Source organism: Sebastes fasciatus, chromosome 13 (assembly GCF_043250625.1).
Source record: "Sebastes fasciatus isolate fSebFas1 chromosome 13, fSebFas1.pri, whole genome shotgun sequence".
In the NCBI taxonomy this organism is placed as follows: Eukaryota; Metazoa; Chordata; class Actinopteri; order Perciformes; family Sebastidae; genus Sebastes; species Sebastes fasciatus.
In genome coordinates, this window is record NC_133807.1 from 12,642,845 (window position 1) to 12,662,544 (window position 19,700).

The 19,700-nt window shown below is 40.9% G+C and overlaps 3 protein-coding genes across 6 annotated transcripts in view; all 3 read left to right on the forward strand.

Moving 5' to 3' along the window:
* Positions 1 to 1,149: 1,149 nt before the first annotated feature.
* Positions 1,150 to 9,786, forward strand: wbp11 (WW domain binding protein 11). The gene is made up of 12 exons (XM_074655508.1): positions 1,150 to 1,319; positions 2,738 to 2,824; positions 2,950 to 2,981; positions 3,092 to 3,185; positions 4,202 to 4,398; positions 4,542 to 4,675; positions 4,788 to 4,954; positions 5,698 to 5,922; positions 6,169 to 6,294; positions 6,397 to 6,678; positions 6,836 to 7,021; positions 8,538 to 9,786. The coding sequence occupies exons 2-12, from the start codon at positions 2,761 to 2,763 to the stop codon at positions 9,230 to 9,232; spliced, it is 2,202 nt and encodes a 733-aa protein (XP_074511609.1). The 5' UTR covers positions 1,150 to 1,319; positions 2,738 to 2,760; the 3' UTR covers positions 9,233 to 9,786.
* A 1,033-nt stretch (positions 9,787 to 10,819) lies between these two features.
* ddx47 (DEAD (Asp-Glu-Ala-Asp) box polypeptide 47) lies at positions 10,820 to 17,346 on the forward strand. The gene is made up of 12 exons (XM_074655509.1): positions 10,820 to 11,009; positions 11,214 to 11,307; positions 11,690 to 11,878; positions 11,972 to 12,043; positions 12,780 to 12,898; positions 13,067 to 13,138; positions 13,265 to 13,381; positions 13,510 to 13,656; positions 14,992 to 15,129; positions 15,227 to 15,297; positions 15,478 to 15,607; positions 16,274 to 17,346. The coding sequence occupies exons 1-12, from the start codon at positions 10,878 to 10,880 to the stop codon at positions 16,460 to 16,462; spliced, it is 1,470 nt and encodes a 489-aa protein (XP_074511610.1). The 5' UTR covers positions 10,820 to 10,877; the 3' UTR covers positions 16,463 to 17,346.
* Positions 17,347 to 18,509: 1,163 nt separating this feature from the next.
* The window catches only part of LOC141780338 (myosin-10), a 72,745-nt gene continuing 71,554 nt past the window's right edge, over positions 18,510 to 19,700 (forward strand). For 2 of the 4 annotated variants that reach the window (XM_074655512.1, XM_074655513.1), the window contains exon 1: positions 18,510 to 18,794. The gene's annotated coding sequence lies outside the window, so the exon portion shown is untranslated. The remainder of the gene's footprint in view (positions 18,795 to 19,700) is intronic. The other 2 variants (XM_074655514.1, XM_074655515.1) reach the window with 1 other exon arrangement.

The following is a 19,700-nucleotide window of genomic DNA, read 5'->3' on the forward strand; positions in this document are numbered from 1 at the left end:
AAAGAGAAAGAAAAGAAAAAGAAAACAAACAACCTCATTTTCCCAATCATATTAATTTGTCTAAGATACTGAAATAATGTTCTATAACACTCATTTAGTGATTTCTTTTGTAGAATATCTATTAAATCAAAGTGTACTTTAATCTCTTTGAGGCCTTGACTCAGATGCCTTCTTTCTTCCTAATATCTCTCACAATGCAACACAACATGCTCCACCGTTTCCTCTTGTCCACAATAATTACAAGATTCAAGATTCAAGATGTTTATTGTCACGCCGGTTGTACAGGTACAAACGTGTGAAATACTTTTCGCTAGGAAGCTCCATTAAATAATAAATTATATTACATTTACATTTACATTACATTTACATTACAATTATAAAAGGAAATACTTTATACAAGGGCATATTAAGAACATATACAGGCATATTAAGAACATATGTATTAACAATATATACAGTATATACAGTATAAGAAATATTTTTGTGTAAGAATGTGTCAAATTAATTATAGATTTAAAAGTCTGATGGCGTGGGGGAAAAAAAAAAAAATCTACCTAAAATTACATCTACCTGTGTCATGTTTACCTATTTTAAATAGTGTGCTGTTTAGTCCAGTGTGTCCAAATCTAAGTCTTGATATGACTGTCTCATCTCTCCTGTTTAGGTTTTTTCTGCAGGTTTTGTGTACTTCTTGTTGTTGTTTAACTTTTGTTGTATTTTTAAAATTATGTTAGTTTAGATCTTTCTTCCTTTTTTGTTATTGTTTTTTTTCTCCCGGGGTTGGGGGGGGGAGGTCCTTTGTATAAGCCTGTGGCTTCTTGACCTCTCTTGACACGTTTCTTGTTTTGTTTTTCATTGACTGGATTTTATGCAGTTTTATTTATGTGCCTATAAATAAATAAATAAATAAATACATCTCCCTAGTACAGCTCGATATTGTCTGCATTGTTTTAAGTTTTCTTTTTTTTATTATGCTTGTTATTGTTGTTTTATGTATAAATAAACATTGTAAAAAAGATCATTTTTCCAATATGATCGAATGAAATATACATGTATCATTAAAATGTATTGATAAAACAAAGAAAAAAAAGTCGTTACCACGGCGACCCGTTTGATGACGTCACAATAACCTCTTCCGGTCTTGCGCACGCAGTGAAACATGGCGGCCGGCTAACGTAGTGGCTGCATGCATTCAGTCCTGCAGGATCTTTAGTGTTTCTCTTTCAGACTGCGTTACACAACACGTTTCACTCTATTGTTTGGTACGCGGAGGAGCGTGTGTAGGGCATTACGCTCTACGGGTTTTACTTGAATAAAAGGTAAAGTGAAGTTTTGCCTCCTTTTGCTGCTGTCGATGCTAACGCGGCCCTAGCTACGAGCTAATGCTAACGTTAGCATTCAGCAGCCAGATGCTGCATGAGCCGCTACTAGAGGAGCTAGATCACCCATCACAGGGGTTTCACTGGCTTCATGATGTTTACTAGCCACTTGAAAACACCCAGTGTGTTTGAATGCGTTATATCTAACAGATAGAGATGTTAGATCAGCTTAGTGTGTTAGCCATACTCTTGACTGTCAACTTTGTTAACTTGTGTTTGTTTTCATAATATGTTTATTGGGTTTTCTTATTTTCACAAACACAATAATAATAATAATACAAAAACACTGGTACAGCTCAGATCAAAAAAAGGTTATAGGAGGTCATAGGAAATAGTCCATAGTGCAGGATATGTGAGTTCATGTTCAAGAGACTCCTTGTGAGATAATGGAGGAGAGATCAGGTCCAATATAATTCAGATAGGGCTGCCAAAGTATATCAGCTCCACAATATCTGGCAGCCCTATCTGAATTATATTGGACCTGATGATAATGTGAGATAATGGAGGAGAGATCAGGTCCAATATAATTCAGATAGGGCTGCCAGATATTGTGGAGCTGATCTTCTTTGGCATGTAGAATATTTGTGAGATATTCCAAAGGGACCATCTCAAATATGACTTTTCGCCAGCCTTGAACAGAGGGTTTCTTATCACTAATCCTCTGTAGTATTTTTTCTAGCAGCAAATGTAAGAATGTTATATAACCTTTTGTTGGCTGCAGTAGTTATATTTGTACTTGGTATTCCTAAAATCAAAGATTCATTTCTAAATCCTTATCAAATATCTTTTCCATTTCACATAATATTTCAGACCAGTACTTTTGTAATTTATGACACGACCAAAGGCAATGGGTTAAGGTACCTATTTCGTTATTTTTTTTAACTTGTTAACTGTAGCTAACCGTCACACTCAGCAAGGCGCAGTGTTTATTTTTCTTTTTTAATTTGACTAATAACGCTTTGAGAATGTCAATTCAATGAACAGGTAACGAGTATTATCAGTAGTAGCTAATTAAGAGATGCTTTGAAACATCTACCAGGAGCATCCTTGAGTTGATTGTGAAATGAAAATATCAGGTGACGGTGTTTATATCCTTTCAGCGGACACAAAAGTTAAACAACAAGAAGTACACAAAATGTGCAGAAAAACCTAACCAAACAGTGGAAAACAATCCAATAAAAACAATGAAATACATACAAAAAACAGTACAGAAGAAAAGAAAATATATCTAAACATATCAAAAGATAATTAGACATCATTAATTAAATGTGATGATAATTTCCCTTTAAAATGTTCTAATGATCACGATAATGTCATTTGTCATCTGTCATCATTGTGTGGGTTTTATTGTTTGGCAGGGTAAAGGAGACGCACCGGCACAATGGGGCGACGTTCAACCTCCTCCACCAAGAGTGGGAAGTTTATGAATCCCACCGACCAGGCCAGTAAGTACTGCTGGTTCTTCTGGAACCGACAATGCTGGATAACACCTGAAGAATTATCAATTTATTGTTGTCAATAGGTGTCAGAACAATAACTAGTGTATACTTGTTTTCTACCTCCCCTATAGGAAAGGAGGCCAGGAAAAGGGAGTTAAAAAAGGTACTAGTGGTCTCAAGATTCACTTTTTATTCTACTCTTTCATTTTTGAATACAACAGTGATGTTATTGTGTTGATAACATGGTGCTTCATTTGTTAATTTTCCTGATAGAACAAGAAGCAGAGAATGATGGTGAGAGCGGCGGTGCTGAAGATGAAGGACCCCAGACAGATCATCAGAGACATGGAGAAGCTGGATGAGATGGGTGAGGGAGCTGGGTGTCTATGGCCCTGTTCAGACCTGGCATTAACATGCGTCTTGGGTGATCTGATCACACGTGAACAGCTCTAATTACGTCTGTTCACAACTGGTATTAGAATGCGTCTACACATGCGGCTTGAGTGACCACTTGTGATCGGATCTCACTTCCTCGCTCTATTTGCAAATAAACACGTACAGTAGTAAACACATGGCTAATACAGCATATGTTGCAACGTAAGATTACAGGAATGTCAGTCGTAATATCCTACATATTTGTGAATTTGGGTACATTTTTATTAAAATCAGAATATAAGGTTATTGTTTACCACCTGTGCCAGGCAACAGTGGGGTGCGCAGCTTCAGAGTCGGGGATGAAAGCGAGCTAGCGAGCGGATGTCAGCTCTGTGCAGAGCACTGGAACAAAAACACTGACACATCACCGACAGTATGATAATAATGCACTTGACATGCCTAGTCTGATAGTCTGTAGATTATGTAGCCTATAGATAAGATATATTTTAATAAAATACAGTTGTACCGACGGAATACATTAGAGCACAGAAGCCGTTTCGCGTCTGCCTGTCTATTTACCTGAGGAGTGCAGTGAGACCCGCGGATCCAAGCGGGACATCAGTTGTGTAGGCGAGCCTTAATGTGGCCCAGGACACATTCACGTACACACTGCTAAAAGAATGTGGCCCAGACCACCTCTGAATGTGGTCTGAGCGATCAGATCTCAATGTGTCTTGAGTGCATTCGCACCTGTACTTAGAGCTGTCCACTTGTGATTGGATCACCAAGGACGCATGTTATTACCAGGTCTGAACACGGACTATGTTGCTGTTGAACTGGCTTTTATGCGGTTAGAAATAGCTGTACACATGTTTACTGTCCATAGTTATTTCACTGTACAATAAGGAAATGAGGTTCATATTCATGTTTAAGACTTTTTGACTATTTCAACACTCATTTATCTGTAGCTTTTGCTAATAAATTAATTTTCTGTAACACCTTCAATAGAGTTCAACCCAGTTCAGCAGCCTTTGCTGAACGAGAAAGTGCTGAGGGACAAGAGGAAGAAGCTGCGCGAAACATTTGAGCGCATTGTCCGTCTGTATGAAAGAGAGAATCCCGAGACCTACAAGGAGCTACGCAAACTGGAGTTGGACTATGAGACCAAACGGGGGCAGCTGGCTCTCTATTTTGACTCAGTCAAGGTGTGTCTATGTGTGTATTTGTCTGGATTTATAAGCATGGTTTTTATTCGCTACATTTCATGTCAAGAATTTGAAGCGTGTTTACTTGGCTTTGTGATGACTGTCTTATTTACTATCATGTGTTTTAATGTCCTCTTTTTCAGAATGCAGAGTCAGTGGAGGTTGACAGTATCCCTCTACCAGATATGCCTCATGCCCCCTCCAATATCCACATCCAAGACATCCCACTACCAGGAGCTCAGCCTCCCTCCATACTGAAGAAGAACACCTCTTTTGGGTAGTTATCAACCTGTGTATACAGCATTAGAGGTTTCTGTGGGTAAACTCGGTATATGATGCTGCTGAGGTAATTCTTTTTTGAGGGAATTCTGTTTTTGTGTATCTCTCAGTAAAGGACCTCTGTCGGCATCTTCTGGACCGATTTTAGCAACAGTTCCAGGTGTGCCACGTTTACCCCCAGGGAAGAAGCCCCCAGGACCGCCACCTGGGCCCCCACCTCCACAGGTCCTGGCACTGTACGGCATTCCTGCTCGACGAGTTTTTGGCACAGACACAGGTAACGCACAAACCCTTAATGACGACATTTCTGAATGCTAATTATCCTTTTAATAATACTAAGACTTTGCTTTCAGGATTCAGGGTTTCTGCCAGAAAAGTTGTTAGGACAGGCGGCGGGGATGCTTTATGAGCAAAATTCAGCCCACCTTAAGCGAGCGAGCCGTTGTTGTTGTCAACTGCATGGCTAACGGGGCAAGACACGTGAACTTTGCCTGGGAGTTGTAGCATTTATTGACCAACAGCCTAAACTGTATACACTTCACTGCTATGTTCACAGCTATAGCGTTACTGTTATACTTAACACTCACTGTCCGTCACACACGTCGCTCTCGCTCTCTCTCGACTGCATACTTACTAACGTTATGGGCTGCCTAGCTGACGGAAGCCCGTCTTGTCTTGTAACCATGAAAGATGCATGAACTTTTTAGTAAACAAACACAAGGTGCGTGGTGCATCTCTTTTGTTCCTCTAATCTCTCTCTTGACCGTACAAACCGGACACTTGCTAATGCTAAGCACTCAACCTACGCACTGAGTTATTCCTGAAAGGAGTTTGCTACCTATATAACACATTTTAGTTTAAAAAACATCTTAAAAATACATAAATCCCTGATGACTAGGCTTGGCAGGGTCAACTTTGCCCCGTCGGGCTTGCAATACACTGGCAGGAACCCTGGAATCGTGTTGCTGCTCACTCACATTTCTGCTGGTTGCCCTTACTCCTTTTTTTCCCCCCAAACAGAGCCTTCCATTCCTGGTTTAGAAAAGGACTCGCCAATGGAGTTGGGAAGAGATCGGGACAGCGGCAGTGAGAGCGACCGAGATCGGGACGACGTGGACGACGACGAAAGCGACTCCGAGGAGGACAGCGAAGACGAGAGAGACGAAGGGGGAGACGGTGACCAGAGAATGACCGTGGACAGGCAGGACGATGAGGAGGAAAGAGACAGAAATGAAAGACATGCTAGTGAGTGTTTCAAAAGTGCTTCCACAAAGCTTTCAACTTACACACAGTTCACTGAATTGTATTCACTCTATGTACTAGTGGTTTCTGTATATTTGTTAATATATATGAAATACTTTCTGGGTGTTTTTTTTCTCGGAAATGTGGTGGCACTCTGCAATGCACAAACAGTCTATAAGCATCATATACCCATTGGATTTTGTGTTCTTACATTAATATATTCTTTTGATGAATGTCTTACTACTTTAGGTCGCAGTGTACGTTTCGCCGACATGCCTCCAGATGCGTCCCGTGACGGAAAGAAGAAGAAGAAGAGGGTGGTGAAGAAGACCAAGGCCATTACCCCTCTGCAGGCCATGATGTTGAGGATGGCAGGTACTGTCGTATACCAGTGTCTTTGTTCCGTACTTACTAAGCTAGCACACTTTAATTGATATTTTTCATGACGTGGTATGATATTTTTTTGTTTGTCTCCAGGTCAGTCAGTTCCTGAAGACGAGGAAGAAGAAGAGGTAGAGGAGGAATACACAGATGAATCGGACAACTCAGACATCGAGGACAGGGGACCACCAGGGGAAAGCCAGCCCCACATTATGGCTAATCAGCGTCTCCCTCCTCCTGCTGGGCCAGTGGGACAGCAAGGGCCTCCACACCTGCAAGGTCCACCAATGACGGGGCCTCCACCACTGGGTCCACCCCCAGCTCCCCCCATGAGGCCTCCTGGTCCACCCTCTGGCCCGCCTCCCGGCCCCCCACCAGGTTAGTTGTAACATTTATTTGCTGGAATACTTTGCTCCAGTTCTGAACTAGATACTAGAATACATCCCTGAACCAGTTTTTTCAGGATGTTCAGGTTGTGCTCATTATTTATATGGACACTATGCATGATTTAGATGAAATATTCTGTCATCTTCAGGTGCTCCTCCGTTCCTGAGGCCTCCTGGTATACCTGGAGGCATGCGGGGTCCAATGCCACGTCTTCTGCCTCCTGGACCTCCACCGGGTCGGCCCCCAGGACCCCCACCAGGCCCCCCTCCTGGCCTCCCACCAGGCCCCCCACCACGAGGACCCCCTCCCAGACTACCACTCCCAGCACCACCAGGTAAGCATATCTGTGTGCTCAGTGTATGTGTGTCTACATCGCTCTGTACGGTAAAGCCGTAGTGTAAAGTATGTAGGCACCGACAGGGACATCATGGTGCATTCAGGTGTACCTCGTAAACTCTGACAACTCTAGCTGTTGTTGTAAAGAACACTCCTGCCATCTAGTGGATCTTCTTTTTGTTGAAAGGCCGAGACACACCAACCCGACATCAAAGAACTAGCAGCGATGAAGGCCACCAGTTGCGTCGCCTTTGTTGCCTTTGTCTTGGCCAAAAAGTGGCACTCGAACACACCGCAAAGACTACAGCCAAAGGCCAACCACCGCAGACGGTCTGCGTCTGCGTGAGATGAAATAACTCTTCCTACCAGCAGGCAGTGGTAGTCTGTATTCATCATTCAAAAAGGGAAACCGGAAGACCGAGGATGGCGGATATTCAAGCCGTTGTTATGATACGTACATGAAACAAAGTAGCATTTGCTGACCATTTTCACGCCACTCTCACTCACCACTTAGCTCCATGACAAATGGCCATGTCGTTGTGAAACTATCCGTGTATTGGAATGATCAGAGATGAAGATGAAAAATGAGAAGAGCCTTCTGTGTTTTTCCTCTTTACTTTACTCGTTGGCTTGCTTTCATCATTTCCGTTTCTCTTCTCGTGCACTGATTCGTTCAAGCTGAACAGCCAATCAGAGTGATTTCCCTCACCGACGAGCTCCGCCACTGATTCAACACGCTGAATTGGCCGAAAAGACTCTGACACGGGCAGACTAGAGCCGATGGTGCGGGACACACCGAAAAAACAATGCCAACAGACGCTCACCGATGGCCGACCGTCAGCTTAGTGTGTTAGGGCATTAAATGACAGTTGTCAGGGCATAAAACCAATGATCTGTTGATCTTTACGAATCAAGACTCCATCCAAATCTAAAATCGAATCGTGACCTTAAAATTGAAAGTCAAATCAAATCGTGGCTTTGGAGAATTGTGACACCCCTACTGCGCACACAGAAACATTGACTGAAAGCAGCCTCTATAATCATTAAAGTAAATTGTTAAAGAAAGCACTCATACATCAATACAATACATAATTTAAAAAGCAACATAGTCTACAGGAACTGATAGAGGGGGAGTGAAATGTCCATGGGGGTGCGGGTCTCTCTAAGTTTGAGGAAATAATTAATTTGGGTGGGTGATAAATGCGTAAACGCGGATTCGGATGACGTCAGAGCCGATCTGTGCATCACTACTGTATATTTTCTTGTTTGTGCAAGAACACCTGCTGAGCAAACATGACATAATGTTTTGACAAACAATATTGCCAGGAAATGTGTATTTATTTTAAACACCATTGCTGCTCAGCTGCAGTGAAACTCAAACTAAGGCAGTAAAAATAGACTTCTATTCATCATTAACTATGCTGTATGTAAACATACTTTGTTTCAAATCTTTCGAGAGGCAAAAGGAATGTCTCATACATTTCTAATCAAAATACATCTTGTCTTTTTTCCAGGTATCCCACCTCCTCCCCCAAGAGCAGGAGGGCCCCCGCGTCCACTTGCCCCACCCCTCTCCCTCTTCCCTCCACCTCTCAACTCCAACGTGCTCAGTGCTCCTCCCAGCATTGTCCAGCGACAAAAAGGCTCAGGATCCAACCAGGATGGTTCGCAGGGCAACATGCCGCCCCCTGCCATGCCCATGCCCATGCCCATGCGACCGGGCGTCATGCAGATGCCTCCTCCCCCGGGGACAACCGCCGCCCCCACGGGCGGCAATCCTGGCAGCAACGCCCCCAGCCACCACCACGCAGCCACCATCGAAAAGCGACCCAACATCACTTCTGTCGCAGCAGTTGGAGGCAGTCTGGCAGCGGGCGCTGGATCTGGTGGGGCCACCATCTCTGCCAAGCCTCAGATTATCAATCCAAAGGCAGAGGTCACCCGGTTCGTGCCCACTGCACTGAGGGTGCGTAGGGACAAGGGCGGAGCGATGCACGGGCCAGCAAGTGGGCCTATGGAGAAAGGGGGTGGTGGAGGAAGGAGGGGAGATGACGGCATGGGAGGTGGACAGGGGCAGAAACAGCAGGCAACAGCTGTTTCAATGGGCTTGGTCAACCCATCCCAGATGGGTGCTGTGTCTCAGACCAACATGAAGACTAAAGACCAGATGTATGAAGCCTTTATGAGGGAGATGGAGGGACTCCTCTGAGACTCTGGAGTGGTTGTTCAGTGGGGCGCTCTGAACTAAAGGAATGATTTTGTTTTGTGTTTTCTGTGCAGAGTTAGAGGTAGCTGTCTTCAAGACAGTCAGCTAGATCAGTTTCTTTTCAGTAAAACAAGGAAAGGTTTCACTGGTCTCACCCGGGTCATCTTCATTTGATTTGTACTATTATTTGTATTTGTATTGAGGAGGATGTGAATTTGATGTACGCAAGAAATCTGATGAAACCTTTAGATTGGTTGCTATCAGGAGGCGACTCTCAAAAGAACACTATTCTCTGCAATGGAGAAAGAAAATCGCCAGAGATTACCATGTGCTTTTTGTCCTCCAGTATGTTATTTTTATCTTACAACTGCGTTATTTCTCCGGCCAACTATTTGTGATTTGCCATGACCAGAAAAAGCATTTTGGATAATTGTTATTTTATCTCCTAAACATGTTGGACATCAAAATAAAAATGTGGAATGTTTTGTCAACCACTGACAAAAATACATGTCTGAAACTGTTGGATCTGCAGCTAAATAAATACTTTTTACCTCATGCTTCAGTGTTATGTAATGTAAGAGACAATATAAGCAACACATGGATATATCATGGATAATAACTTGGAAATGATTTCCTAAATTTCACCAGTCGGACCTACTTCTTAATACTTATATATATATATATATATATATATATTTATATTTATATATATATGTGTATATATACATATATGTGTATATATATATATATATATATATATATATATATACATATATATTTATGTATATATGTGTATATATATATACACATATATACAGACGTGGACAAAATTGTTGGTACCCTTCCGTTAAAGAAAGAAAAACCCACAATGGTCACTGAAATAACTTGAAACTGACAAAAGTAATAAATAAAAATGTACTGAAAATTAACTAATGAATATATATATATATATATACATATATACGGTGTATTAAATTAATAAAGTGTAAAATAGCCGATATGTCTTGTTTGTTCCTTGTTACTGATATAGAGTTCAATCATCCAATCCACCAAACAACTCAAAACAAGAGTTAATACCAACAGGAGAATACACCGTTTACTATTGGCAGAGCATTTTGGCAAGTTTTTCTTGGGCGCTACCCACATAATCAGCTGTGCTGCTCATCCCACAAATGCATGATCCTTACAAGTTGGACATCATTGTGAAGGTAAATAAACAGGCTTTCCAACGATGTAAAATACAACGCCAATTAGCATTGTAACAACAGAGAAATAATCCACCAAACAAAAGTTTCCGAACTTTCTTTTTCCAGTTTATATGTATATATATATATGTATGTATATATACTGTATATTTATTTAATTTTTTTTGCTGTTAGTGATTATGTAAATAAAAATGTGTGTGTATATGAACAGTTCATCTATCTATCTATCTATCTATCTATCTATCTATCTATCTATCTATCTATCTATCTATCTATCTATCTATCTATCTATCTATCTATCTATCTATCTATCTATCTATCTATCTATCTATCTATCTATCTATCTAAAAAACAACAATTCCCATCATCCAATGCGGCTTGAACTCGTTTCCGCACCTGCGCAGTCCACATCTGACGACAGACACGTTGGTTGAGAGAGCAGCATGGCGGACGATGCTGTGGAAAGTGTGAAGCCAAACATTGATGAAACACTGGAAGGTTCGGGCAGTGAAGATGAAAACAGTCCGGTTAATAGCGGTGAGAACGAAGTGGCAGTGAAGACCTTCAAGGAACTGGTAGGTTTATCTCAGAGAGCGAAGAAGAGATGCTTTTAGCGACATAAACAACCAGCAGCATAGCAGTTTGAGCTAAACTAAGCTAGTTTAAGCTGCTCTTGAATCATCTGAAATATGCCTGCCTGCTATCTGACGTTGTAATTTGGTAGCAAAACATTATCAGCAACTTAACAAATGTCTGTACTCTGTGTTTGCCGTCCACAGGGTGTCACTGAGGTCCTCTGTGAGGCTTGTGAACAGCTGGGATGGAAGACTCCAACTAAGATCCAGGTAGAAGCTGTACCTGTAGCCCTGCAAGGTGAGTGACCACAGTACTGACTCCCATCAGAGAGGGTTGCTGCTTACTGCCACTGTGTTTTCATACCCTGAAATCAGTGGTGGAAGAAGCATTCAGATATTTTGCATATAAATAAAAATAGCAGTACCTCAGTACTCCATTAAAGGTAAAAGCTCTGCATTCAAAATGTTACCTACCAAATAAATGTGAGTAAAAAGTACAGTATATCTCTAACATTTAATGGAGTAGAATTATAAAGCAAAGTATTTAGAAAATCCCATAAAAATAAAGGGCAATTACTTGTACTCAAGTACAGTACTTAAATGCACATAGTAACTTTCCTCCACTATTCAGTATACATAACTTTTCTTACAACGGTCTCTATCGTCTTCTTGAACTGCAGGGAAGGATGTTATCGGCCTGGCAGAGACCGGTTCAGGGAAGACGGGCGCCTTCGCTCTGCCCATCCTGCAGTCCCTGCTGACCTATCCCCAGAGGCTCCACACCCTCGTCCTCACCCCTACCAGAGAGTTGGCTTTTCAGATCGCTGAGCAGTTTGAGGCCCTGGGCTCCAGCATCGGTGTTAAATGTGGTAAGTGTCAACTAAAGGTTAATAACTGGTTTGAACTGATGCAGATGACTTTCTATGGTTCTGTTCCTAAAACTTGTCTCATTTCTGTTGCAGCCGTCATAGTTGGAGGAATCGATATGATGTCCCAGTCCTTGGTGTTGGCTAAAAAACCACACATTGTTATTGGTAAGACCATACGTTCTTTTTACAAACTGTAGCACATCAACAGTCAATTTGTGGTCTAATGCATGTTTGCTAGTGCTGAACTGAGTAGATGGTTGTCTTTAGGGCAGGGCAATATGAGTAATATCTTGATATTTTTAGGCTGTGTCCCGATATATGATATATGTCTCGGTATTTTTATGTTTTCTCTAAAATAACAACTGTTTCATTTAACCCTTTTGATGCGTATGATCATACCAGCGTGATCATCTAGCGGACTAATCTGAACTACTAAACTAAATTATTCACACAATTGAAATTCAATTTTTCTCCGAAATACAGTTTGCAGACGGTAGTTTTTTTTTATTATCATTTATTTTATTTATTATTTAATATTTATTCATTTTATTTATGTATTATTGGCAGACTAGCTTATTGAATTTACGTGAAATTGCTTATCACATTCACCTGAAGAACACTTTTATTTTGAAGTCAATGCTCAAACGCCACACACACTCGCCCAGGAAAGTGTTTGTGAGAGGGAGAGAGCCACGGGAGAAGTGAAACGCCAAATCATCTCATGTCGGGGGCTTAAAAAAAATTAATATTTTTACTCAATGTTTGCAATATAGTCATTTACTACATCCCACATAGAACAAGCTGCAATACATCCAGTATATTTGAAATATCGCTCACCCCTAAGTTGTTTCAATATTCAACAATTTAAACAACTGATTTTTTTTATAAAATGTGTTTACAGCCACACCTGGTCGGTTGATAGACCACATGGAGAACACAAAGGGCTTCTCCCTACGAGCTCTGAAGTTCCTGGTCATGGACGAAGCAGACAGAATCCTCAACATGGACTTTGAGACTGAGGTGGGTAGTTAGAAACTCAATTTGTTACGCTCTCTCTCTATTTATTATGAAGGAACATAATGGAGTGGAAATATTCTTTTCTTCAACTTGATTATTGCGGCAAAAACAATTCAACATGTGACGCTGTTAGGTATTTTTCCTCTAAGTACGTTTTCTTTCTTTTGCCAGGTGGATAAAATCTTGAAGGTGATTCCCAGAGAGAGGCGCACCTTCTTGTTCTCTGCCACCATGACCAAAAAGGTAGAGAAACACTGAGAAGGCTTTTAATCAGGCCTAGTTGACCCCGTATGGTCCTGCTTTGTGCTGCGTTACTGGTTGCTAGTACTGCAGGTTTTCTTGTGCTGACATTCACTCTATTGGTTCCAGGTTCAAAAACTACAGAGAGCAGCTCTGAAAGATCCTGTGATGTGTGCGGTGTCCACCAAATACTCTACAGTAGACAAACTGCAGCAATACTACGTCTTCATACCATCGAAATACAAGGTACGAGGCATCCTCCGTTCACGTTTTAGTGTCTAAAACCATACACTGCAAGGTGCACAATCACTTCATAATGGTATGTTATTGGAGATCCTAACACCGTTTTGTGCTTGTGCGTGTTCCCGTGGCAGGACTGTTACCTGGTGTCCATCATCAACGAGCTGGCCGGCAACTCATTCATGATTTTCTGCAGCACGTGTAACAATGCCCAGCGGGTGGCGCTGTTGTTAAGAAACCTTGGCATCACTGCTATCCCTCTTCATGGCCAGATGAGTCAGGTAGAGCTTCAGACGAACACACACACACACACTAGGTCTTTCTCACACCCGCATGAATCCATGCAAACATTTGTCTTCTGAGTTCTTGATGTCAGACAAGGGGAAATGTCTGTCTAGCTTACATATGACAGTATTAATTTACTTAAATGTAATGACATTTTCAGTGATAGAATAACTTACATTAATGATGTTTCTTTAAGGGAATCCTAACCATATGATGTGTAACGTTAATATCTCTGAGGGAATCTATCAAATTGTCTCAGAGATTGACAGCTTTTGCGCGTTGTGATGGCCTTCGCGCATGAGACACTTGTGGATTCATTGACACATTTTGTTTGAAAAAAAAAAAAAAAAAGCGTGTGAGGGAACCCTCAGAGTGTGAGACAGAGGAAATGTGCTACTTTAATGACACAAGTTCGTGCTGCCTACTAACCGAGAGTTAAATGCGCTCCTCCGGTGACGGCAGTCCCGTGTGCCGCTGCAAGAAGAGCCACCCCCAAACTCAGAATATTCTCTGTTGATTAATAACCCTAGTTTGCTGTCTGTAACGTTATTGTGCGACACTCACGTGAAGTTGCAGGACTGTTTTCCCTCCAGCAAATGATAATACTGAATCCCCGATGAGCATTGCTTCCTTCATATATATATGCAAGCAATATATATATATGAAGCATTTGCTGTGCAAAATATAAGAAGGTGCCCTCTCCTCTCGTTAAAAAACCCCCAAATTCAGCAGCGGTGGTCCTATTTTTGCACCGCAGCTGCTGCTTGCATATAGGGGAACACTGGGTGCAGCCTTAAGACATAGTGAAGTGAATATATGGTGTCAAAATGTAGAGTAATCTTTTGGCTTTTTGCAATGTAAAGTCCTTTTTGTGTAACCTTTATAAACATACAAACAGATCATTGTCACTGTTATATCATTGTCAGTATTTTTACCATAAGCAGATGAGCCATGTTTGAAGAAATGATTAGACTACATTTACATTATCTGCCACAATAGAGAGCTTTTCTTTTTCAGCCATTGTGTGAATGTCGAATAGCTTTGGCTCTATTTGGGCTGGAGGAACAGCACCCTCTTCTGGATTTGTGTTGTACAGCAATGCAACATGAAAGCACAAAGTGCCGTGTACATGCTGGTACAGCCAAGCTAGTCTACATTGTTTTTGTTAGTTTACTGTAATTATAATCACTACATAATTGATCTGATGTACTGACATACTGTATTAAGCTTTTCTGGGAGCACTTCCATCAGTGCCAAATGCTTCGCTGTATTTTTTGCTGTGTATTTCATGCCTTATTCACTCTCTGGATCTTCCTCCATTTGTCGGTCAGAACAAACGTCTAGGAGCGCTGAACAAGTTCAAGTCCAAGTCTCGATCGGTGCTGCTGGCGACCGACGTGGCGTCCAGAGGGCTGGACATTCCTCATGTTGACTGTGTCATCAACTACGACATCCCCACTCACTCCAAGGTACGCCGGGGCTGGCGCTCTGTGTTGCTGGTTTATTTGATGATTTCATTAGTTGTATTTGATTTGAATGGATCTTGTGATCTGTCTGCCCTCACAGGACTACATCCATAGAGTGGGACGAACAGCCAGAGCAGGGCGGTCTGGGAAATCCATCACTTTTGTCACTCAGTAAGAACTGCCTGTTTCTCTGTTGAAAAATCATTCTGGCTTCATTATTAACACGTTTTAAAATCAATTTTAAACGCAGATGTGTGCTCGTCTGTCACCGTTTTTCTAATGTTAATGTTGAGGGGGGGAAAAAAGTGAAGTAGTTGACTGTAATCAAACTGACATATTCTGTTATCTTAGATATGACGTGGAGCTGTTCCAGCGAATTGAAACCCTGATTGGGAAGAAACTTCCTGCGTTCCCTACCCAGGAAGATGAAGTGATGATGTTGGTGGAGCGGGTGAGCGAGGCCCAGAGGTTTGCCAGGATGGTAAGTCATCACTTTTCTGAATGTTTTCCAGATACTATCTCAAACATGGAAAACCATGTTGTTGTGTGTAAAACGGGCCGGGTAAATATAATTGCATATTCCACTTCTGTATATTTAATCCTTTAAAAACGGACCTCCCACTGGAGATTGTTGCATGATCCTGTTTTATATCGATTTAAAATATAAACCATAATAACTAGAGCATTCAGTCTTTTTGCAGCGGAAAGCTAAGGCTTCTGTCTTTCGCGTCATCATGTTGCACGCTCATGATGACATCATTACGTTATGTTTAGAGCTGCAGCAATTAATCGATTAGTTGTCAACTATTAAATTAATCACCAACTATTTTGATAATCGATTAATCAGTTTGAGTAATTTTTAAGAAAAATAAATCTCTGATTCCATCTTCTTAAATGTGAATATTTTCTGGTTTCTTTACTCCTCTATGACTGTAAACTGAATATCTTTGAGTTTTCGGACAAAACAAAACATTTGAGGACGTCATATTGGGCTTTGGGAAACACTGATCAACATTTTTCACCATTTTCTGACATTTTATAGAACAAATTACTCATCGATCAATCATATCTGTATTGTATATTGAAAAAAAATCAACCGAAAAATAAGATTAAGTCAAGAAAAAATGTTCTGGAATGTCTTCCTCAGGAAATGAAGGAGCAAAATGAGAAAAAGAAAAGGCCCAGAGGAGCAGATGGAGATGGGGATGACACAGAACAAGCAAGCGGGGTGAGGAAGAAAGTGAGAGGAGGCGGAGGCGGAAGAGGAGGAGGGGGAGGAGAAGAAAGAGGAGGGATGAAGAAAAGGGGGGGAGCAGCATGGAGGGGAGGGCGCTGAAGCCTCCGACATGAACAAACTGTACATAACAATGCAATGCCTTTCTTGTTTTTGATGTAAATCTTGATCATGACGACAGCATGTTTTCCAACATTTAGTATGGAAGCTATTTAAAGGGACAGTGTGTACAATTTGGCAGAATCTAGTGGTGTGGTTGCAGATTGCAACCAACTGAGTACCCCTCCTCTCACTCCTCCCTTTCCAAGAATGGTAACGTGAGCCGCCGAGTGCAAAACTGTGGTAACGCCTACATAAGCCCTACTGTTTCCACCCGGACGAAAATTATAATATATATATTAACATATGCCTGCGACCGACATAACATTGTTTGAGCTGCGCTCGCCATCATGCAACGAAAAGCTGGTGCAGCGCAAGCCATTGGAAATAATGGGTTTCAGAGAGCAGTGTCGCAGTTGTCGTGTTGTGTCTGAAAGGGACTACAGTGAGTGAGAGACGGATAAAGAAATAGGGAGTACTAAGAGAAAGAACTACTCAACCAGGGGCAAAATAATGAATGAATGAAGTCATAAAAACTGATGAATATTAGTTTGCCAGAGATTCTTCAAGTTCACACCAGTGAATTATTTAGTTTGCTTTACTGAAAATTAAAAGTACGCCTTTTTAACATAAAATTGTTATTTCAGTGTACTTATTATTTTGTTATTTTCATTCTTTTAAAGTCACCAGAATGCAGGAAACAAAGTCTCTGAAACTCAGCCCCCCTCTTTGGATTTGAAATCCACCCTATTTTTGAGGTTTCAAGGTTGCCAAGTACGCTAATAGATCCCCCGAAATGTAACACACTGTTCCTTTTAATTACAGAAACATGCTTTCCCTGCCGCCTCTCTATGAGATTTTTTTCCATTTGTAATAAAATGCCACTGTAAAAAAACAAAGTTTGTGTTTGGTGGAGTGATATTGTGAGATTTGTTGCTGCTGTTGTGGCTTTCAGACACAAGAGGGGGGTGTTTCATTTGACAGCAGGAGAAGGGAATGATGACTTAATATAATGCCCTTTGAATGGGATACATGTCTTTAAAAAAAATGTTTTGTATTTATCTTATTGGTATTTTTTTTTTTTTTGCTCAGTCTTTTTATTGGTATTCGGTACAAAATCCAATAAATCACAGAAATAATTGGATAAACAGATAATATTCCCCCTCATCACTATAACAATATTACAGCACCATTAAATGAGCAAAGTTTTTTTTTATAAACAATTACATTTATACATATAAATGTATTCAATCCGATAGACACATAAATTAAACATACAGAAAAAAAGGAAAGGACCAAAAACACAATCATAATTTTTTTGCATGCATGTCATTGGTTTGTAGATATGGAGAGTTGGTTTCGGTCAGCCAATGGTGGAGAGGGTGGGAGAGAGACCTGCAAAGTGAAAGCCCAATTGTTTTTGTTATTTATACATATAAATTAATTCAATCCGATAGAAACATAAATTAAACATATACACAACAAAAGGGAAAAAGGAAAGGACCAACCAATAACACAAAAAGATAAGTAAATTAATAATAATAATAAATTAATAATAAAAAAAAACTATAAGTTGTGAATTATATGTAATATGGGGTCAGCAGTTTAAAACTGTTATTGGTATTTTGTTAAGAATCGAGACTAGGTACCAGGATGTCCAGCAGTGATGATGCAACTTATTTGTTAACTTATTTATAATGCAGGCAAACAACAGTTGCAATATCAATCTTTTTTTTTGCATGCATGTCATTGGTTTGCAAAATTGGAGGGTTGGTTTCTGTCAGCCAATGATGGAGAGGGTGGGAGAGAGAGCTGCAAAGTGAAAGCCCAATTGTCTGCGGGCTGCATCTAGTGGGTGTGTGCAGTGCATAGATATTTGGGGGATAGATGTTTAAAAAAAAGCATTTACTGAACCATAATAATCCTCATTATAAGTGCTTTATTAATGTGTTTATTGGTGAGTTAAATAGATCATGACAGGCATCAGGTGACTCATCTGCAGAGAGGGTGTCTACAGAGTGGTGGTGGTGTATTGATCTGCATGGTCACTCTCTATGTGAGCACAGTCCGTGGTCGTAGGCGGTCCAGTGTGCTGCTCTGTTTAGGAGGAGCCACACAGTGTAGAGAGGTAACACTGAGCCTGTACACAGTGTAGAGGTAGCACTGAGCCTGTGCACACTGCTGCATACCGGAGCCACCGACACATGCCTGCATTTCATTCAGCTGCGTGGAGCAAGCTATAGTCGCACACAGGGTCGCATCTTCAGGGGGGAAGAGAGAGAGGACTGCTCGGTTGAACAGGATCTGACTGCTGCTTCTTCTCTCACTAAACCAGGTAATAAACATTATATTATTGTAGACCATCACTGGATGGAAGTCTCTCTGGAAACTTAAGTTTGTGCAGATATTAGCTATAGGTTTATTTAGTAAACAGGAGCACACAGCAGTAACTTTTCCCCCTGCTGCTGCTGCTGGTTTTACCTTCATTTTGTGCCTTTATTTTGGGGACTTGCCAATGCTCAGTCATCTTTATCTGCTGTATTTATAAGCTCCATCTTTATAGACAAGTGTAGATATTATCTGGTGGGTTGTTTTCTATACCTGCATGATTTCTAATGTCGAATAATAATAATGTGTCATTCACGACGTCCTGTTGTATCTGTCGTGTTTAGTGGTGAAGCCTACGCAGTATGCGCATTGTGCAGAGATCTATTATTCAGGCTGTCGGACCTATATACTAAAACCTGGTGTTAAAATGTAGTCCAACTTTTAATACGTGTAACCAGGGTCTGAAATTCATCTTTTGCCTCACCTGCCACTGTGGCAAGTCACTGAACATTTCTACCAGCCACTTCGGAAATCTATATGTAGAAAGCTTTAAAACTGTAAACACTGAGTCAGTGGTACCAGACTGTAGAGTTATGGAATATATCATGTAACCTTAATGCATGACATTTCATTTTACAGGTCTGCAATTTTCATGGTAATTAGCTGATAATTAGCAAGTTACCTATTTGAAATTTCTTTGGAATTACTGCCAAATTACGCCCAATATTTACCTCAACATTACTTTATTATAAACATTATTTAATAATTCTATACTAAAATAGTATATAATGGTTAAAATAGGGCCCTTAGGCACTGCTCTTCATCAGAGGTGGGAAACCGAAACTAATAGAAGACTCTTATCAGGCACAGATCTCACCATTGTGTGACTTATTGTCTACACAAATGTAACCTG